General features: G+C 36.3%; 1 protein-coding gene across 1 annotated transcript in view; it reads left to right on the forward strand.

Moving 5' to 3' along the window:
- The window catches only part of LOC136026044 (ribosomal RNA-processing protein 7 homolog A-like), a 28690-nt gene extending 10825 nt beyond the window's left edge, over positions 1 to 17865 (forward strand). Inside the window, exons 3-7 of the mRNA XM_065702217.1 lie at positions 1298 to 1420; positions 5490 to 5610; positions 9993 to 10152; positions 14064 to 14194; positions 17716 to 17865. Of these exons, the coding sequence (XP_065558289.1) occupies positions 1298 to 1420; positions 5490 to 5610; positions 9993 to 10152; positions 14064 to 14194; positions 17716 to 17801 (621 nt within the window). The 3' untranslated portion in view covers positions 17802 to 17865. The remainder of the gene's footprint in view (positions 1 to 1297; positions 1421 to 5489; positions 5611 to 9992; positions 10153 to 14063; positions 14195 to 17715) is intronic.
- The last annotated feature ends 197 nt before the right edge of the window (positions 17866 to 18062 follow it).

Below are 18062 nucleotides of genomic sequence, written 5' to 3' on the forward strand. Positions count from 1 at the left end.
TAATCTATTTAAAGCCTCCCTCTTTACACCCTCCCAGGAAGTTCCCATTTCCTTAAAATCTTTATTTATGACATCCTCCCAACCCAGACAAGGACGACCTGCTTTCCGTGTAGCCCCAGACGGTTGGCCAAAAAGGACAATCTTCGGTATTCTGTCATCCTTCATCCGTAGAACGTGGCCTAGCCATCTCAACCTTTCTTTCACTATAGCCCCAGAAAGCGCGTAACCTACTGTTTGAAATACGGTCAGTCAGCCGGGTACCCAGAACAATCCGTAGGCAATTTCTCTGGAAAACATCTAGCAAATTTTCATCTGCTTTTCGGAGTGCCCATGCTTCAGAGCCATATTTGACCATTGTCATCACTGTAGCTTCCAATATTCTAAATAAAATGAATTGTGATTTTTGAAATTTGAATTGGATCTGGGGACATAGGGGGTTGGAGCGGGGAATTAGAAATCTTGGAAATCGGTAATCTTGGAAAACGCTTAGAGTGGAGAGATCGGGATGAAACTTGTTGGGAGGAATAAGAACAAGTTCTAGATACGTGATTGACATAATTGGGATGGATTTTCTCTCTTTGGGGGAGTGGCGGGGGGGTGTTCATTTGGAAAAATTAGAAAAATCGAGGTATTTTTAACTTAAAAACGGGTGACCAGATTATAATGAAACTTGATATCTAGAAGGAACTCATGTCTAGAGCTCTTATTTTAAATCCCGATCAGATCTGGTGACATTGGGGGGAGTCGGAGGGGGAAACCGGAAATCTTGGAAAACGCTTAGAGGGGAGAGATCAGGATGAAACTTGGTGGGTAAAATAAGCAAATTTCGTAGATATTTGATTAAAGTCATCGGACTAGATCCGCTCTTTATTGGGGAGTTAGGTTGATCCAGTGCTTTGATGAGTTTGGTGCTTCTGGATTTGCTAGGACGATGAAAATTGGTAGGCGTGTCAGGGACCTACACAAATTGACTTGATAAAGTTGTTTTCCCCGATTCGACCATCTGGGAGGCTGAAAGGAAAAAAAAAATAGAAAAAATGAGGTATTTTTAACTTACGAGTGGGTGGTCGGATCTTAATGAATTATGATATTTAGAAGGGCCTTGTGTTTCAGAGCTCTTATTCTAAATCCCGACCGGCAAGCCTCTGATTTTCTTTTTAAATCAATCTATTGACTCTTAGAATTTTTCTAGAGTTCATGCCATATGAGCTCTTGGCTCTTTCGACCTCGTCACAAGTGCCATATGAGCTCTTAGATCTTGTTATGCTATTTTGACCTGATCCTTTCTCTATTTTAGGAATGCTTGGAATGTTTATTTAGAGAGTTCGGAAAAATAATGAGGATCTACATTCAGAGCAGCCCAACTTCGAAAGTCAAAAAGGAGAGCTCTCACTTTTTCCCCGATGAACAGCCGAAACAGGTAACTAAGTCAGAAGTCTAAATAAAATAAGTATATGAATATAATCTTTTGTGTTGCATAAAAAAATACACCTGCCATAAAAGATTAGCTATTATCACGCAGCACAAATATTACATGCTTAGTGCAAGACTTCCCCGGAATGAATGAATGAGCATTAGATCCCCTTCCCTCCTATAGAAAGTTCAAAGAAAGTTAGGAATATCAGTATAGAAATTCGCTCTTCGAGGTTTCAGCCCCCCCCCTCTCAAGTACACACCTATGCACAGATTTGGCCCTCTTATATAATAATTGCTGTCCTATTATTCCGTTGATTTTGAATTAAAATCAAGTAGTTTTGGGTATTATGCCATGGCTAATTGTAGAAAATGCCAAGATAGATAGTCCAATTGAGTGAAAGGCAAATTTTGCATAAGCCCTTATTATGATTGAATAAAAATTACGTCTGTTCATTTGTTGGTAGATTTTTCATAATATCATCTTCATTAATATCAAACCTCAAATGAAGCAACTTGGTTAAGTGAAGCCTTAAAATAATTCTCTATATCGACCGTTTATTTTCTATGGATTACTTGCATCTTTAAATGTACTATCATGTGCTGCTAGGGCTTCTGAAGCTGGGAAGCTCAATATATAGTTTTTCGTTTTTTTTTTAAATTCATTGGCTGTTTTGATTTACTTATTCAATAGCACTTAGGCCTTCATTGGTCGGCCGAAATTGTTGTTTCGCTCTAAAAAGTGGCAGAAAACGTCACTTTGCTGCTGCATAATCTTTGCTGTTACTTAAAAAATATGAAGGAAGTTTGAATTTCTCTTCTAATTAGCCCTCTTCATCGAGTCGAAACTATAATTCCTAGGGAAAAGAAAACAACGAACCAACACGCATCCATGTTCATCCTTCTCATAAAATTGACAAAACCTCACATTTTCTTAGGTAGTAGCTTGAAACCTCTGCAATTGGAATCTCTGATATTCAGAATTCCATGATGTAATTTCCATCAGGATAATTTTTTGTGACGTTTTTCCACTTTTTGGAAAATCGTTCAAAATTTTCCAGGTTCGTAACTTAAAGTGGATAGCTTTTACCAACTTGTAAAATCCAATTCTAATCCAGGTGAAATCCAAGGGTCACTGTAAAAATTTGATTCGTATAGTGAATTTAATAATACTACAAAAAACACGCTGCAGCACCAAGCCGCCTAAGGCCAACACAGCTACGCATGCTCCTCCTCCATCCCAATCTGTTTAAAGTCTCCCTCTTTACACCCTCTCAGGAAGTTCCCATCACCTTTGAATCTTTCTTTATGACATACTCCTATCCCAACCGTGAATGACCTGCTTTCCGTTTATCCCGAGACGGTTCCGTCATCCATCATTTATCCCTCATCCGCTGAATGTGCCCTAACCGTCTCAATCTGTCTCTCATTAAAGCCCTATAGGGTGGAATTGAACCACAGTTTCCATACAGCCTAATGCTTGAAATACAGCCAGTCAGTCGTGTCCCCAGAACACTCCGCTGGCAATTTCTCTGGAAAACATCTAGCTTATCTTCATCCGCTTTTCGGAGGGCCCCTGCTTCTGACTCATACTTGATCACCATCATCACTTTAACTTCCAATGTTCTAATCTTGGCTTGCAGGATTTATTTTCCTGTTCTTCCAAACTTTATTTGACTGTAGAAAAACACCCTGAGCCTAGGCTACTCTACTTTTAAATTCTTCACTGCTCCCACCGTCTTTACTAATAATTCTACCAAGGTAAGTGAAACTGTCCACCTGACCAATCTCTTCGTTTCCCGACGTCACCTTTCTTTCTTTACTTATTCCCAGCCTTAACATTCATCATTCAAACCTGTTCTAGCACCCTGAACCCGCAAAACCTTTAAAAGTTCATTTATTTTGCTCACACTTTCATCTAGGATGGTTAAATCATCAGCACCATCTAAGCGTGGGAAAATTGTTCCTCCCCATTTGATTCTGTGTTCTCCCATTGCCTTTCCTGTACCCCTTAAGACAAATTCCATCAAAATGATCCCTGTAAAGGGGATAGAATACAATCTTGCTTAACTCCTGATTTAACATGAAACCAGCTGTTAACCTCATTTCCTACCTTAACTGCAGCAGTGTTATTTTCGTACATAACACAAATCACTTTAACACATTTGTCTTGTATACCATATAAGGATAAGACCTTTGCTAAAGCTCTTCTATCAACAGAATCGAACACTTGCTCATAATCTATAAATCTTAGGACCAAAGGTGTTTGATAACTCAGGCACTTCTCATTTATTAACCTAAGAGTGAAAATCTGGTCGACACGTCCTGTGTCTTTCCTAAAACCGTACTGTTCTCTACTTTCTCTACAACATTTCTTACTTTAAAAAGTATAATATTACTAAGTGATTTGCTACCTATAGATACCAGACTAATGCCTCGATAATTACCACACTCACTCCTATCATCCTTCTTATACAGTGGTTTAATTGAGGTTTTCCTAAAATTGCTTGATAAGTCCTCTTTTTCGAAAATCGTATCCACAATCTTCAATAACTTAATTCTAGCCTCAGAGCCATCATATTTAAGAAACTCATTTACCACATTATCATTACCTAGAGCCTTATTATTTTTTAATCCTTTTAGTACTGTTGCTAATTCTTCCTCACAAAGCAAATCTTCCTTTACATCCAAGGTATCACAAACTTTTTCATTTTCCTCTATATCTTTTCCTGCAACTCTATCTTAGTTTAGCACATTCTCAAAATGTTATGACCGTCTCTCGTTAACCCTATCATTATGACTAATTGTAGCTCCGTTCCTATCTTTAACTGGGACAGGTTCGGATTTGCTACTCCCTCTCAATTTATTAACATGCCAGTAATATATTTTACTATTATGCCGTCTAGCTGCATCTTCTAGGCCTCGGCAATTTTATCCATGGGCTCCACTTTGCACCTCCTTAGTTCATTTTTTAAGGCTTTCTCCACTTTCTTTAAAATCCTTTTGTTTTCACATGATCTATCACTCAGATAATCCTTGCGCGAACCTTTTCTCCTCTTTATTAAACATAAAGCTTTTTCCACTAATTTTCCTAGTTACGCTCCTAATTTTCTTCCCGAAGACACCATCAGCAACTTCACAAATTGTTGTCCTGAAATTATTCCATCCATCGGTCAAATTTTAAACTCTCCGGCTTAGCATTCAACTTTTCCTAGAAAGTTTCTCTCAAAGTCTCATCCTGAAGTCTACCAACATTATAACTTCCCGGGAGGTTGTTACCCTTCCGAATTTTTGGCTTTAAATTAACCCTAGACACTACTAGATGGTGACCTTCATTTTTAACATCAGTAACAACACTCCTATATACCCTAGCATCTTATCAAAGTCTCTTTTTTATTGTTTTGGTTACTACTAGTGTCAGTTGCTCATTACTTGCAATTTACCATGAACTGTTGCGTAAAGTTAAACGTCTTCAATTTACGAAATATATGGCTATTATAATCCTGGCTTAAAAAATAATAGTAGAGCTTAAGTGTGATAATTTTTAAATTAAAAAAAATTGTCGAACATAAAAAAATCAAAACCAAAAGCGCTAGTGGGGTATTTGTTGTTTAGGTAGATCTTACTCAAGAGTTCAGTAACTTACACCAGATTTTTTTTTGTACCAGAACTTCCAGACTTATATCAGGAGTTCTGGATCACGATACTCATATACCCTTTTGAGGTGACTTTAAAATGACAATTTTAAAATTTGCCAGAATAGGAGGAAAATACCTTGAAAACTTAGTTTAAAAAAATTATTTTCCTAGTTTGCACCATCAAGTGTCTGTAGGTTCTTGATGTTCTACTTTTTTGCACGAGAATTTGATTGACTTCTCATATCTTTCCTTCAATTTTCTTCGTTGCTCAACATATTTCTTTTAATTTTTCCTTCTCCTAGCTACATAGATCTTTTGATAAATGTATATTTTCTTGGAAACTTCCATTAAACAAGTTTCGAAAAGAGGTAACATTATGTTGAAAATCCTAGATGGTGCTTATCCTAGTAATATTGTTTAGCATTTTCCTTTTTTTAGGGTTTTAAGTTTGCTTATATTGTTTATCAGAAACTGTCACATGTGAAAGCAGCCTTGAATGCAGATAACAAACAAAGATTCTTTGTTGATAAAGAGAAGAACTACTTCACAGGAATAAAAAGTGAGATTAGTTTTATTTTTGTTATATTGCTATTTTGGCTTTAATTTATATTGTAATATTTTAGAAAATCTCTCTCCTTCTTTTTTTCCGGATGGTTTTTATTTTTACTAGGTAAAAAAAAGAATTTATGAGGAAGACTGGGGTCTTGCAATATCCATCTTGTTTGAAAATGTCAAGTTTTCTGGGGAACTAAAAAGTAGAAGAAATTTTTTTCAGCTAGCCATAAAAACAAATAATTAAATTTTCACAAGTATGAATTTTAAAGAAAAAAAAACAATTTGTAGTTAACATAATACTGAAAGATCTGATATTTTCGAGACTTAGATACAAAGACAATATACACGGTTTTTGTTTTAAACTTCATGTGGTTCACTAGAACGAATTGTTACTTACTAGTTATCACTAAAGTATTTTACTATAAGCTAATGCTTAATCCTAAATTATTCCAAATAATTAGTTGATTGCCTTAATGTTTTCCACCAGTTCCAAAATAGTTGTTTTCTAACCCTATCTTACATGACAAGAAGTAGAAATGCATTTTTCTTACCATCTGGGAGTCCTCTCTTTTACAATCCTGTAATATTGTAATTTTTGGTTGGCTTACCATCCGGAACTTACCATCATCATTAGCTTCCAATTATTTTTATTTAGTATCTTACAATCATCTTTTGGACCATGTGGAAATCTTCTAATTTTAATTGGCACAAAACAAGAAATTGAGTAACAAAAAAGAAAACTCAACATGTACTTGGCATGCGTACGCTCGATACTCTTATTCGGCTGCGAGACCTGGCCATTAAAGGCACAGGAAGAACGACAACTAGAAATTCTACAGCGTAGATGTCTTTATTTCTCTTATCCGGAGCTATTTGCAACATCAGACGGTCGCAACGAATCAGCGACCATGAGCTCATGAAGATATACGGATAAAAACTTACAATGTCAAGTATAACCAAGAAAAGGCGTCTGAAGTAGCTTGACCATGTAATACGGCACCCAGAAAAACCCTTACACGCCAGATCCTTACTGCAGTGCGTCTCTCCTCCTGGAAGAAAAAACCGTGAGGCCAGATCCAGTCATGGTAGAACGTCGTGACACAAGTACTTGTGGAATATGTCGTGGCTTTAGCTCATTCGTTTGCAGATAGAGAACAAATCACTTTGGCAAAACCTGATTCAACAGCTTTTTGGTGTCGAGTCGGGCTGAATAACCTGTGCCTCGTCTCAAGTAGGTACGTAGCTTATCACCATATTTTTACTATCTCGAAGTCTCTTTCTTATAGTCCGGCAATACTGTTACTTCAATCGGCTTACTATCATTTTTCTTTATTTTCTGGAAATCTTCTTTTTTGCCATCTGGTAACATTGATATTTCAATTTGCTTACCATCTGAAGCCTGCTGTCACCATTAGCTTACCATCATTTTTCTTTACCATCTGGAAAATTTATTTTTTTACCATATGGTAATTCTGTAATTTTAATTGGCCTACCATCTGGGGTTTACCATCACTAATGAAATGCTGCTATTTTCTCTACCTTCCGGAATTCCTCTTTTTTCAGTCTGATAGTTTTGTAAGTGTAATTCGCTGCGGTACATTTTGATTTCGTGGCATGTTTTGGCACTCTGCTTCTTCTGTGCGGTACTATATCTTTTATTGCTCAGTCCGAAATTGATTCGATTTGACAGTACCTTGCGATTCTTAGAAGTTTGAGGAGTATTGTAAGCGGAATTTATCGTGAACAGCCTTTGAACTAAAGCATAAAGCTTAGTTGTTTTTTGTATCTATCTGTATTGGGTGGTCCTCCGTGGTTTCAAATTCGCTAAAAAAAAATCAAGTGAAAAAATTTCGCAGTTTAACTGATGATTTAACGTACTTCTGCAAGATATGTACAAACCAGAGGAAGGGTGTAGGTTTACGCCATTGGTGAAGATCCGTAGGCTGTATCTCTTTAATTAATAGTGTCCATTCTGATCATTATGAACTTAACTGAGCCCTAGGGTTTAGCCTACTGCCTGACTTGATGTAAGGCAGTTCCTGGCACAGGTTAGGGATGAGGGTGTTTGCAAAACCAAACATATAGTAAAGACTTGTAAGAATGTTTTCAAGCCTATTTTTGTTGGTCAAATTACCGTGTCAATCAACTACAAACAAAAAACTATTGACAGGCTAAGAAGCAAAAAAATCTTTCTTACTGGAATCCATAGAACAAAAATGCAGCTGAATAGATGAATATAATTGGCGAAAGCTTACGGATCAAGGTATTGAAGCTTATGCTAGTGCTGTTCATTGTATCTTGTTGCTCCTGTACTGCTACATTGCACTGCATGTATTGCTCCTCTACTGCTAAGACGAACAGAAATAAAGTAATAATTCAAAATTAAAACGACCAGAAATTACTGCCAAATAATAAATGAAACCCAAAACGAAAATAAATTAAAATGCATAATCAAATAAAGAAAACAGGTACTGACATACACGAATAATAAAGCCTAAAATGAATGCTCAATTCAAACTGAAAACGAACAAAATTACTACGAACATAGTCAAGGGCATATCAGCTTTTGAAAACCAGGATTCGAATAGTGTCTTTAAGTTCACTATTACCATCAACATTCTTCTGAATGTTAACTGTTCTTCAAATACTGAAGGCGTGGCATTTTAACAACCTGGATGCATTTAATGTATTTTTATTTGGTATAGCATCCCCCTTAGCCAAGGGCATATCCGCTTTTGACAACCTGGATGTAAGTAGTGTCTTTAAGTTCAATATTCTTCTGAATTTTTCAGTACCCCTCCTTAACTGTTATTCAAATAATGAAGACGTGGCGTTTTGACAACCTGGATATAATGTCTTTACTTAGTATAACATCCCCTTTTAACTAAGGACTTACTTTAGCATACCCAGCATTACTTTAGCATATCCAGGACTTTTTTTAGGGGGGGGGGTATTTTTAGGGGGTGTTTGACAAACAAAAAACTCTAAAAAATGCATCAAAAATGTGTTTAAATGCATTTTTGTTACGTTTTTTATGAGGCGGACAGATTTTTTTTTTTTTTTGGGGGGGGGGGGTCAAATCAGGATACGGTTCCCCAGATACGGCCTTGCCCTTATCATTTCTTGAAAGTTTCAAATTTAGTAGTAGCAGCAGTTGCAGTAATAGTTGCAGTCATAAGTAGTCGAAATTGCAACCACAAATAGTCGCGCTCGTAATTTGTCGCAGATAGTGACAGACGCAGTCGCAAATAGTCTCAGTTAGAAGCAGTCATAGTTGCAGACACAAGTGGTTGCAGTATTTGCCACAAGTAGTTGCAGTTGCAGTTGCAAGTAGTCGAAGTACTAGTTGTAGCCCTGAAAGTTTAAAGTTAATACCCTTGGTTGTTCCTAAGATATTGCATGTACGTACTTTTGATAACCTTGATGTACATAGTGTCTTTGGATTTAGTTGAAAATCCCGCTCTTCATTCCCTGAAGTTTTTACACTTTTTGGATACACAGGATTAACCATGCCTACTTTTCCCAATAATAAATCCTATTGTACATATAAACAATGGGCAAATTCCATATTTTACGTTCATGCCATCCCCAGAGGCAAAGTTATTAGACCTTAACACAATGTCTCTCAAATTGTCGATCAATGTGAGGGAGGGGTATCCAGAAAGGGTGAGGGGGTGGTTGCTCTCCGATCACTTTTCAGTATTTCCCAAAAGTTTCAACTTATGACCCTCAGCAGTTCCTAAGATATTGCTGATTCGCCTTTATGACAGCTAGCAAGCACATACTGTGTTTGGATTTTTTCAACATCATCCTTAACGTTTTCTTGAAATTTTCACCTTAATACCCTAAGGCTTTTGGAGAACCAGGATTAGAACTCTCCCTCCCCCCCAAAAAAAAAACACGCAATGTAAATAATAGGCAAATTGTATAGTGTACAATACTTGCCCCAGGGACTGTGGAAGGTCATGTCATTTTTTGAGGCATTTCTATTTGACCTTGTACTATTTTGAAAAAACTGGTCGTCTGAAAATTTTGGTCGAATGTCTTGGGGATGTCTTTAGTCAAAAGGGTCGTGGGAAGGTGGTGGGCTGATTGCCCTCTGATCACTTTTGAATAATAAAGCTGCTCTAGAACTTTGAATTTCTAATGGAACAAACCCCCTCCGAAGTTTCTATGTCTAACTCTTTCATATGAAGTGACACTGAAAAAAGTAACAAAAAAAAATCATATATTGAAGTACTATAGCTCTTTATTATGCATCTGATCATGTCTTTTATGCAACTCAAACTTATCTTTCTATCTTCTGACTTAGAATTTGCTATACTTTAAATCATTTTATGTAACTGTATTCAACAGTACGAAATGTAATTTGTTTTTCGTTTTTAGAATGGATACAGCAATGTGAGGATAAATTAGTATCAAGGGATGAGCTACAAAGAGAAATAAATACATATTTAGAAGAGTATGACAAACAGAAAGCTATCCAGGAAGCCAAGAATAAACAAGGTGAAGCTGACGATGAAGGCTGGACTGTCGTGACCTCTAAGTATGCTTTAACTACTAGTAAAGAGTCAATTCTGTTTGTTTTGACCTGAGTCAAGCAAGACTTTGGTGTCTGAAATGGCGATACATCAAATTTCAGATTAAACTTAGATTATACACTGTTTAAAGTACCTGAAATTGATGAAATCATTCGATTTTCTGGTTATTGGTTTTCAACATGATTGAAGGTTTTTGGTTTTTCGATGATTCGTTATGGCCTTTTGCATCATCTTTTACTCACGTTTATGTTCAGAGGTTGTGATTTTATATATAAAATTTAAAAAAAGCTTATGTTTTAAAAATGTGTTCTACACATCTATTCGTTCGTTCCGATAACTGCGATTGCTTCATTCCTGTTTATCTGTTAAGAGTGGGTGGTAGATTTAATGCTTCAAATCTTATCATCCACAACGAAAACCCTAAAACTTCTAGATTTCCCTCCACCCTTCCTCTCTTTTTCGATTTGAGCCCCTTGTCAAGCGTTAGGCCGTGCTTTTCTTCTAAAAGAGCCTTCTAAATCTATAAAACGTTACTCATTCCTCGAAGGCTTTCCATCTAAGACACACGGATGAACATTTTTTTCTAAAACCTATACAGGAAAGTGATTGTCCGACAAAAGAAGATAATGGAGAGTAAAAATGATAATAATCGTAATCTGATCCATACAATTCTATCAACAGAAGGCTTTTTACCTCAACAAACATTTAGTTGAATGAGGGTCTACTGTAACATGATTCCTTTTTTCAAGAAAAACAAGCAGCACAATACCAATAAACTAACTGTGGATAGGCCGTGTCGTAATTAATATGTGCAAATAACGAAGCAATCTAAATAAGTACAATATTTAACCAAATATGATCAAATTAGATCATTCATGTTAAATAAGATACACTTTCATAGACATGGCCCAAATATGGTATCTTTTAATCAATCAATTAAGTATAAAATAATAAAAAATATTATAGTAATTAAAATACGGTCGCCATAAGACAAATTTGAGAACGAGCTCAAAAGTTGCGAGTACATTTGTTAAAAGATACAAGTTATGAATTTTTAAAAGTACAAAGAAAACTTAACACAAAGCTTTGGGAATGACGCTGTGACTTGGAGTAGACTGGTGTCAGTTTCGGAACTTCCACAGCCGCTTCTCTGGGGAGTCGAGACCTAAGAGGGACCAAGGAAGGCCGGAGGTAGTTTTTGCATATCGGATGGAGGGTGAGGGTTGAGCCAAGTTTTGGTCACAGATTTTTGTGATGGACAAACAGGGGGTCAAATTCAACTAATTTTAGATGAAAACAGCAAGGCAATTGGGAAGCTCCGTAGATGATTTGTGGTGATCTCTTCTGAATCCGTTCAATTTTGTCACTTTCTTTTTTTGTCGCAGTGAAATGACAAACAGAACATGCACATTCTAAAAGTGGATGGATGAACGTGCAGAAAATTAACTTTAGCATATCCTTTGGAACCCAGAATTTAATAAGATTTTTCAGCATTTGGATAGCAACGTTTGCCATTTTTACAATCATTCTTAGATTTCCATGCCAAGTTAGATCAGTAGATATCACTACCTCCTAGCAGGGTAGTGCTGTGGCTGAGGAGGTTTGGGTTTATAGGTGTTTCGATTACAGGTAGGTTTTTCGTTCGAAATGAAAATGTTGTTACTGATTATTTATCTTTATTTACTACCTTATTCTATTTTGATGCTTTAGAGGTAACTTGTCAAATATAATTGAAAGTTTAGGTTTTTACTCGCTCAGAATACTGACTCAGCTACGACAAGATCTTTTGCATACGTCCATCCTTTGTCTAGCCCGAGAGCTACGTCATTGATCATGAGGAAAAAGCATAAAGGACTGACCACTGCTCCTTGTGGCCACAGATAACTGGCAAAAAGATGACAAATTATTTTTGTACTTTATAATTTGTTCTCTTTTTGCTAAAATTTTTTTTTGCAATATTAGTAAGATTTTCAGGAATATTTTTTTCCTACGACATATCTTTTACAGCAAAATCTTTTCATCAACAAGATCGAGCGCTTTTTGAAAATCTATTGGAATTAGATTTATCCATTTCCCGTGCTCGTCTAAACTTTTTAAAACGAAAGCAATTAAACTCATGAAATAGTGAACAATTGGACATTTTGGAATGTTACTTAATTCCTTCTTATCAATTAATTAATTCTGCTAAACACCAAAACTGTCATAGACTCGGTTTAAAATCTGTATAGTAGTAATCGGCCTTGAATCAGAGGAATCATTAGCTGCCACCAGCCTTTAGTGCGTGAAATATTTTTCTAAGTCCTAATTTGAGCTATAGATCTGTTCTGATATTGTGTCTAGGCAACACCATAATTCTATGTGTTAGCCAAAACCCACCGTGCAGTATTTTGCCATTATTCCTGCAAGTTTCTGTTTCAACAGAAGTAATTACAATTTTACTGAAATACTTTTGATGGGGGAACCATTTTAAAGGTGGAATTCAGCATTTTTAAAGAATAGAATTCCTTAAAGCTGTGACCTGTTTTGTACCGCGCGATGATCACCTCACGTAACATTTCATGCGTTTCTTGTGCTTTTAGAGATGCAGAACGTAAAGTTCTGCTCCTTGTCATCTGTCATTTTTAGCCTCGTATCTTGTTTAGGCATTATTAAATCTAAAGAAAACCAAAGAAATGCCGAGATTCTGCAGCTGTTGCCTCTTAAAGACCAAAGATTGCTAATATAAACACTTGAAAGTAATGCGGTAAAGTAGAAAAGTGTAAACAAATAGAATAAGACGATTTAATACATCCAAAAGCTTAAATATTTTTTAAGACAGCATTGGCTCTAAATGACGTCTGATAAAAATAGAATATGATTTATTGGCTAAAATAGCACACAAGCTAGCATAAGCACGTCAGAAATATTACAATGATAAAATAAATGTAAAGGGATAAACATAATTACAAAGTTAAATCAATTATTAAATTGCGAAACAAAATAGGGAACGAAAGAGTTTTTGTACCTCATGGTCAACATTTGGGGACACAAGTCAAGTTGGGTATTTGGAGCTCTACGAGCATTAAGTCTTGTATTAGGAAGGATTGGGGGATTTTCTTTGAAGGAGGGAAGAAGACGTCGATGATAGTCAGAACTAAGGCACTTGTGCCCAAAGTTCATGGTAAGGAAGTGACGTCGTGAGTCAAATATAAAAATAATTAAGAAACCAATAATTAGACTAATATTTTGACGGCTTGAAGGAGATCCTTGGCAAAATATCTGCTTTGTCTTTTGTTTCTGCTTTTTTTTGAAAATCATCCTTGTTTGTGGGTTTCTTGATTACTTTTATATTTCGTCAAACATCCAAACGCTTTCCAAAGCTATTTCCAACAATTTATTTGCGCTAGCCCTTTCTGGAAACTTTGATTCTGGTGATTAGAAAATAAGGCCTGACGTCTTTCAAAACCTAGCACATTTTGTGTTTGTGACAGATTCTGCTGAATTAATAGCTACAGTATGGCCATACTGCTATTTTTTAATATTATCGGATCTGAATGTCGGTTTAATTTTTAATGTTAGTTTGAAAATTGATTCCTTATATTTTTGTACTGATCATTTTGTGCGTCATATTTCTGTTTTACTTTGTTTCTAAGGTTCCTTGTTCTTTTTTCCCCTTAATTGACATAAAAAACCCAATGTGGCTCCATTGAGCTTGTGACATCCAAACGCTTTCCAAAGCTATTTCCAACAATTTATTTGCGCTAGCCCTTTCTGGAAACTTCGATTCTGGTGATTCTTCATTAGTTTCTTTAAATCAGAGCAAGAACCATGTGTTCGATTTGTCTTTCGCTCTTAATTTGTTTTGGGCGAAACATACTGAACATCAAGTGTTCAGTATGTCAACTGAACAGGCTTCTGACATTTTGTTTTGTTTTAGGGGGCGCGCCGCTGTCATTGCGCGAACTGAGGCTACAGAACAAAAGATTAAGAAGAAAGAGAAGAAAAAGATGTCAGAGAAACAATTAGTCAATTTCTATACGTATCAACTGAAACAGTCCAAAATCCAGAGTAAGTACTCGAATAATTTTGTTTTGTTTTATGAATATTTCCGTTTCTTATCCTGTCATTTTGTGTCCATATTTCTATATTTTGTGTTTCAACCATTTATGTGTTTCAAACATATTTCTATTTCAACCGGTGCTGTGTCACCGAAAATAAAAATTAGGCTAAAAATTTGAAATTTTTGTTAGCATATCTTCCATTTCTTCGTTGGTAGACCCCCCCCCCCCGCCCAACACACGCTCAGAGTCGAGAGAATAGGGGAGGGGGGAGTTTGATTGAAGGTAGATAATGAACATTTTTTGTTCCCTCACCTAAGCCATTAGAAAAAAAAGACGTGCCAATGGAGATAAAAGCTTATTTATAAACGGCTGTAGAAACAAATATTTTTGATTATGAGAACATGTTAAATTTTATTGTTTCTTTTGTTTTCGTCACTATTGAACTTTTTTTTGAACAGAAGCTGTAGATAATATAAAGTACCATCTCCCGGCCACTAAAAAAAAAAAAAAAAAAAAATAGATCGGAATTTAAATACATGTAGTTTGGTTGAGGGGCTAATAAAACGCAAAAGAAGCATATACCATTTAAAGTGCTCACATAAGAAATTTTGTGAACATATAAAACTTCTATATTTTTCAGTTTCGACAATGAGAATACCAAAAAAAGGCATTTCACTGAAAATACCCCACAACAAGTATTTTTTCTAAATTGGGGGGGGGGGATCCCCCACCTCTCTAATTGCCGACACTACTACCAACCTACATCCCAAAACGGTGCGAATAGTTTCGCTAAAAAAAACTACTTGAACACCTTAAAATTCTGATCAGAGGTAGCAAGCCGATAACATAGGACCAGTGAAAAGTTAGCAAGGGAGTAAAAGGTACATTGCGTTAATTTTCTCCTTCCGAATATTCTCGTGTAGCTCTTGATCTTACGGAAAAAAATACATATATGATAATTTCTGAGAAATACAAGGAATATTCGAAAAACTACTACTCCTACTACTAAAACCTCACCGCAGCACTAAGCTGCCTGAGGCCAACACAGCTACACACGCTCCTCCTTCATCCCAATCTATTCAATGCCTCCCTGTTTAAAATTTCCCAGGAAGTTCTTATTTCCCTTAATTCGTTCCTTACGACATCCTCCCAACCCAATATGGGACGACCTGCATTTTTTTTAGCCCTAGATGGTTGGCCGAAAAGGACAATCATTGGTAATCTGTTATCCTTCATCTGAAGAACATGCCCTCGCCATCTCAACCTTTCGCTCATTATAGCCCTAGATGTTGACAGTGTAATTAGGAAAGGTAATGCTTCCCTTCAAACACTGTCCAAAATGCCTCGCTTTGGTTGCGATGTCAAGTCTCCTCCGTGCATATCTTTGTTATGTGCAACCAGTCTTGGAGTATGCCTGTCCTATGTGGGGCCCTTCAGTACTACACACTGCTCACCTGATGTACGACCTAGAGTCAGTGCAGAAAAGGGCAGTTAGGATTACCCTGGGTTCTAGAGATATTCCTTACCAAGAAGCACTCATTACACTAAACATCCAGTGCCCAAAACAAATGTGTGCTCTCATCATGAGGTTTGAAAAGCATTGCTTTTAGACCCAGCCCGTGTAGACATCTTGACCGCAGCCGGCCTGCCTGACAGCAGAACCAGACAGAAGTCCAAACTGATTCCTATACGTGCACGTTTAAACCGATATTATAGTTCTTTTTTTTCGCAACTGCAAATTAGCAAAGAGCTACAAAAGTTGTTTGATAAACCGTTCTCTTTCTCTCTCTCTCTCTTACCTGCTATTTCACAAACTACTTTCCTAGAATTATTCTATGTATCTTCTACATTGCCAAATTTTAAACCTTCTAGTTGAATATTCAACTGTTCCTGGAAACTTTCTCTGAAATTCTCATCCTGGAATTTATCAACTGTGTCTCTGTGCCACTACATTGCTTGGTACTAATGCTATATGTATTTTTACTTAGGAAATGGGAACTGCCTGGGAGGGTGTAAAGAGGGAGGCTTTGAATAGATTAGGATACAGGAGGAGCGTGCGTAGCTGTGTTGGCCTCAGGTGGCTTGATGCTGCGGTGAGTTTTTGTTAGTAGTAGTATACTCTTCACGCTAGTAATTTTCACATCTTTTTAATCAGATCTTTTATGCATCAAAGATCTGATTTCTCTAATTTTCCATCGTTTTTTCTAAGGGGAAAAAATGTCATATTTTCTTTCAATGAAATGTCAATTATAGCACGTTTATCGATGGAGATTAGTGAGAAAGAATTGACTGCTCTTTCATTTACTTTAAGACTTTAGATATTCTGCGAAGGTAGGTTAGCTGTCGGTCACAACTTTGGATTAAAACATTAAGTTTAGCTTAAAATCTAGTAGGTAAGTATGGATCTTGGATTACCCTTCCAGGCCCTAATATTGACAATATATCTTTTCTTGGAAGTTCCGTTGCTGCATGATGTCTGGAAAATGACTTTTTGAGAGCGGACTTTCTCTTACTTTCATCCTAGGGTCTGATGCGTCAATACTTTTGCAGCTATTGACACATATCGGGTGCGAACACAATTTACGAGGGGTCAGATCAAATGGCGAGTTTAACACGACAAAACTGTGCAGTACTATTAAAGCATTCTTTTATGAAATAGTTAGGATAGAAGATGCAATGTACCGATATTCTTGATCAAGTTATCCCCATAAAGTTACTTGTTGACTCTTTCAAAAGAAGATCTTAAAACCGCCATAAAAGACATCTGGTGCCGCGAATTTAGGAGTAAAATAAGCAAAGAATTTTTTATGAAAATTAATTATTCACATGTCAGAGCAAATATGGTATTCGCAAATAATTTTGTGCTGACTCACTTTTCGTTACTCTGTTTGGTGGGTAGAATTATTTACAGACGACATAGCACAGTGACGTAGGCAAATGAGTCTACGTCGGAAAAATTTTGGTCGTATCGCAAAAACGATTTTTTTCCAGAGAACACGCCAGTGTGTTCCTGAGGTACCCAACTTAAGTCTTGTAGTTGTCAATAACCGAAAATAACACTGATTGTTTGGTCAATAAGTGGTGATACTGAGCTTGTGAGCAAATTTTCCTGTTATTTCACAGGACATTGTGATGACGCACTAAAAATAAGATTGTAACAACTCCTTCATTTACCAAGTACTTTTGTAACCCAACGAAGGAGATGCAAACACATTGGAAAAGCAACAGTTTCTGAGAATCCTGAAATCCAAACAAAGTACTGGAAATTGAACAGAACTATCGATCCAGTGTCCTAGTTTGTGGGGATAGGGCAAAAATGTTGTTTAAAAACAATTGCTCGACCATAATGCCACAGTCAAGTTTTCTCTTTGCAGTTTTTCTATTAAAAGATCAGTCTAGTGCTATCGTACTGTATTATCTTGACAATGAGTAAAGTATTATAATTTTGTTGTAGAAAAGAAAAGGGTTATCTCTTTCTGTTGAATAAATTTCTCAGAAAATGGTCTTATATTTCTTTTTTTTTTGTAGATGTTGCACAACTAAGACAAAAATTTGAAGAAGACAAGAAAAGAATACAAGAATTGAAAAGTTCAAGGAAATTTCGACCTTACTGATCATATTACCAAAATATATATATGTTCCTTTTCTTTATTTGAAAAGAAAAACTCTTTTTCTTTATTCTTTATTTACATGAAGCGTAAGCTGGCTTATACAAAGTGTATTATGATTCTTATTTGGCGTTCAAAAGTAAAGGTACTTATGTAGTTACACCCAACCCAATAGCTCGCATCTCGCACAATTTTTGTTTCAATTTGCTTTTTGGGAAGGTATATACCTATTATTTGGTTTTGATACATTTGAAGGTACAAAAAAAT

Source organism: Artemia franciscana, chromosome 4 (assembly GCF_032884065.1).
Source record: "Artemia franciscana chromosome 4, ASM3288406v1, whole genome shotgun sequence".
NCBI classification, from domain to species: Eukaryota; Metazoa; Arthropoda; class Branchiopoda; order Anostraca; family Artemiidae; genus Artemia; species Artemia franciscana.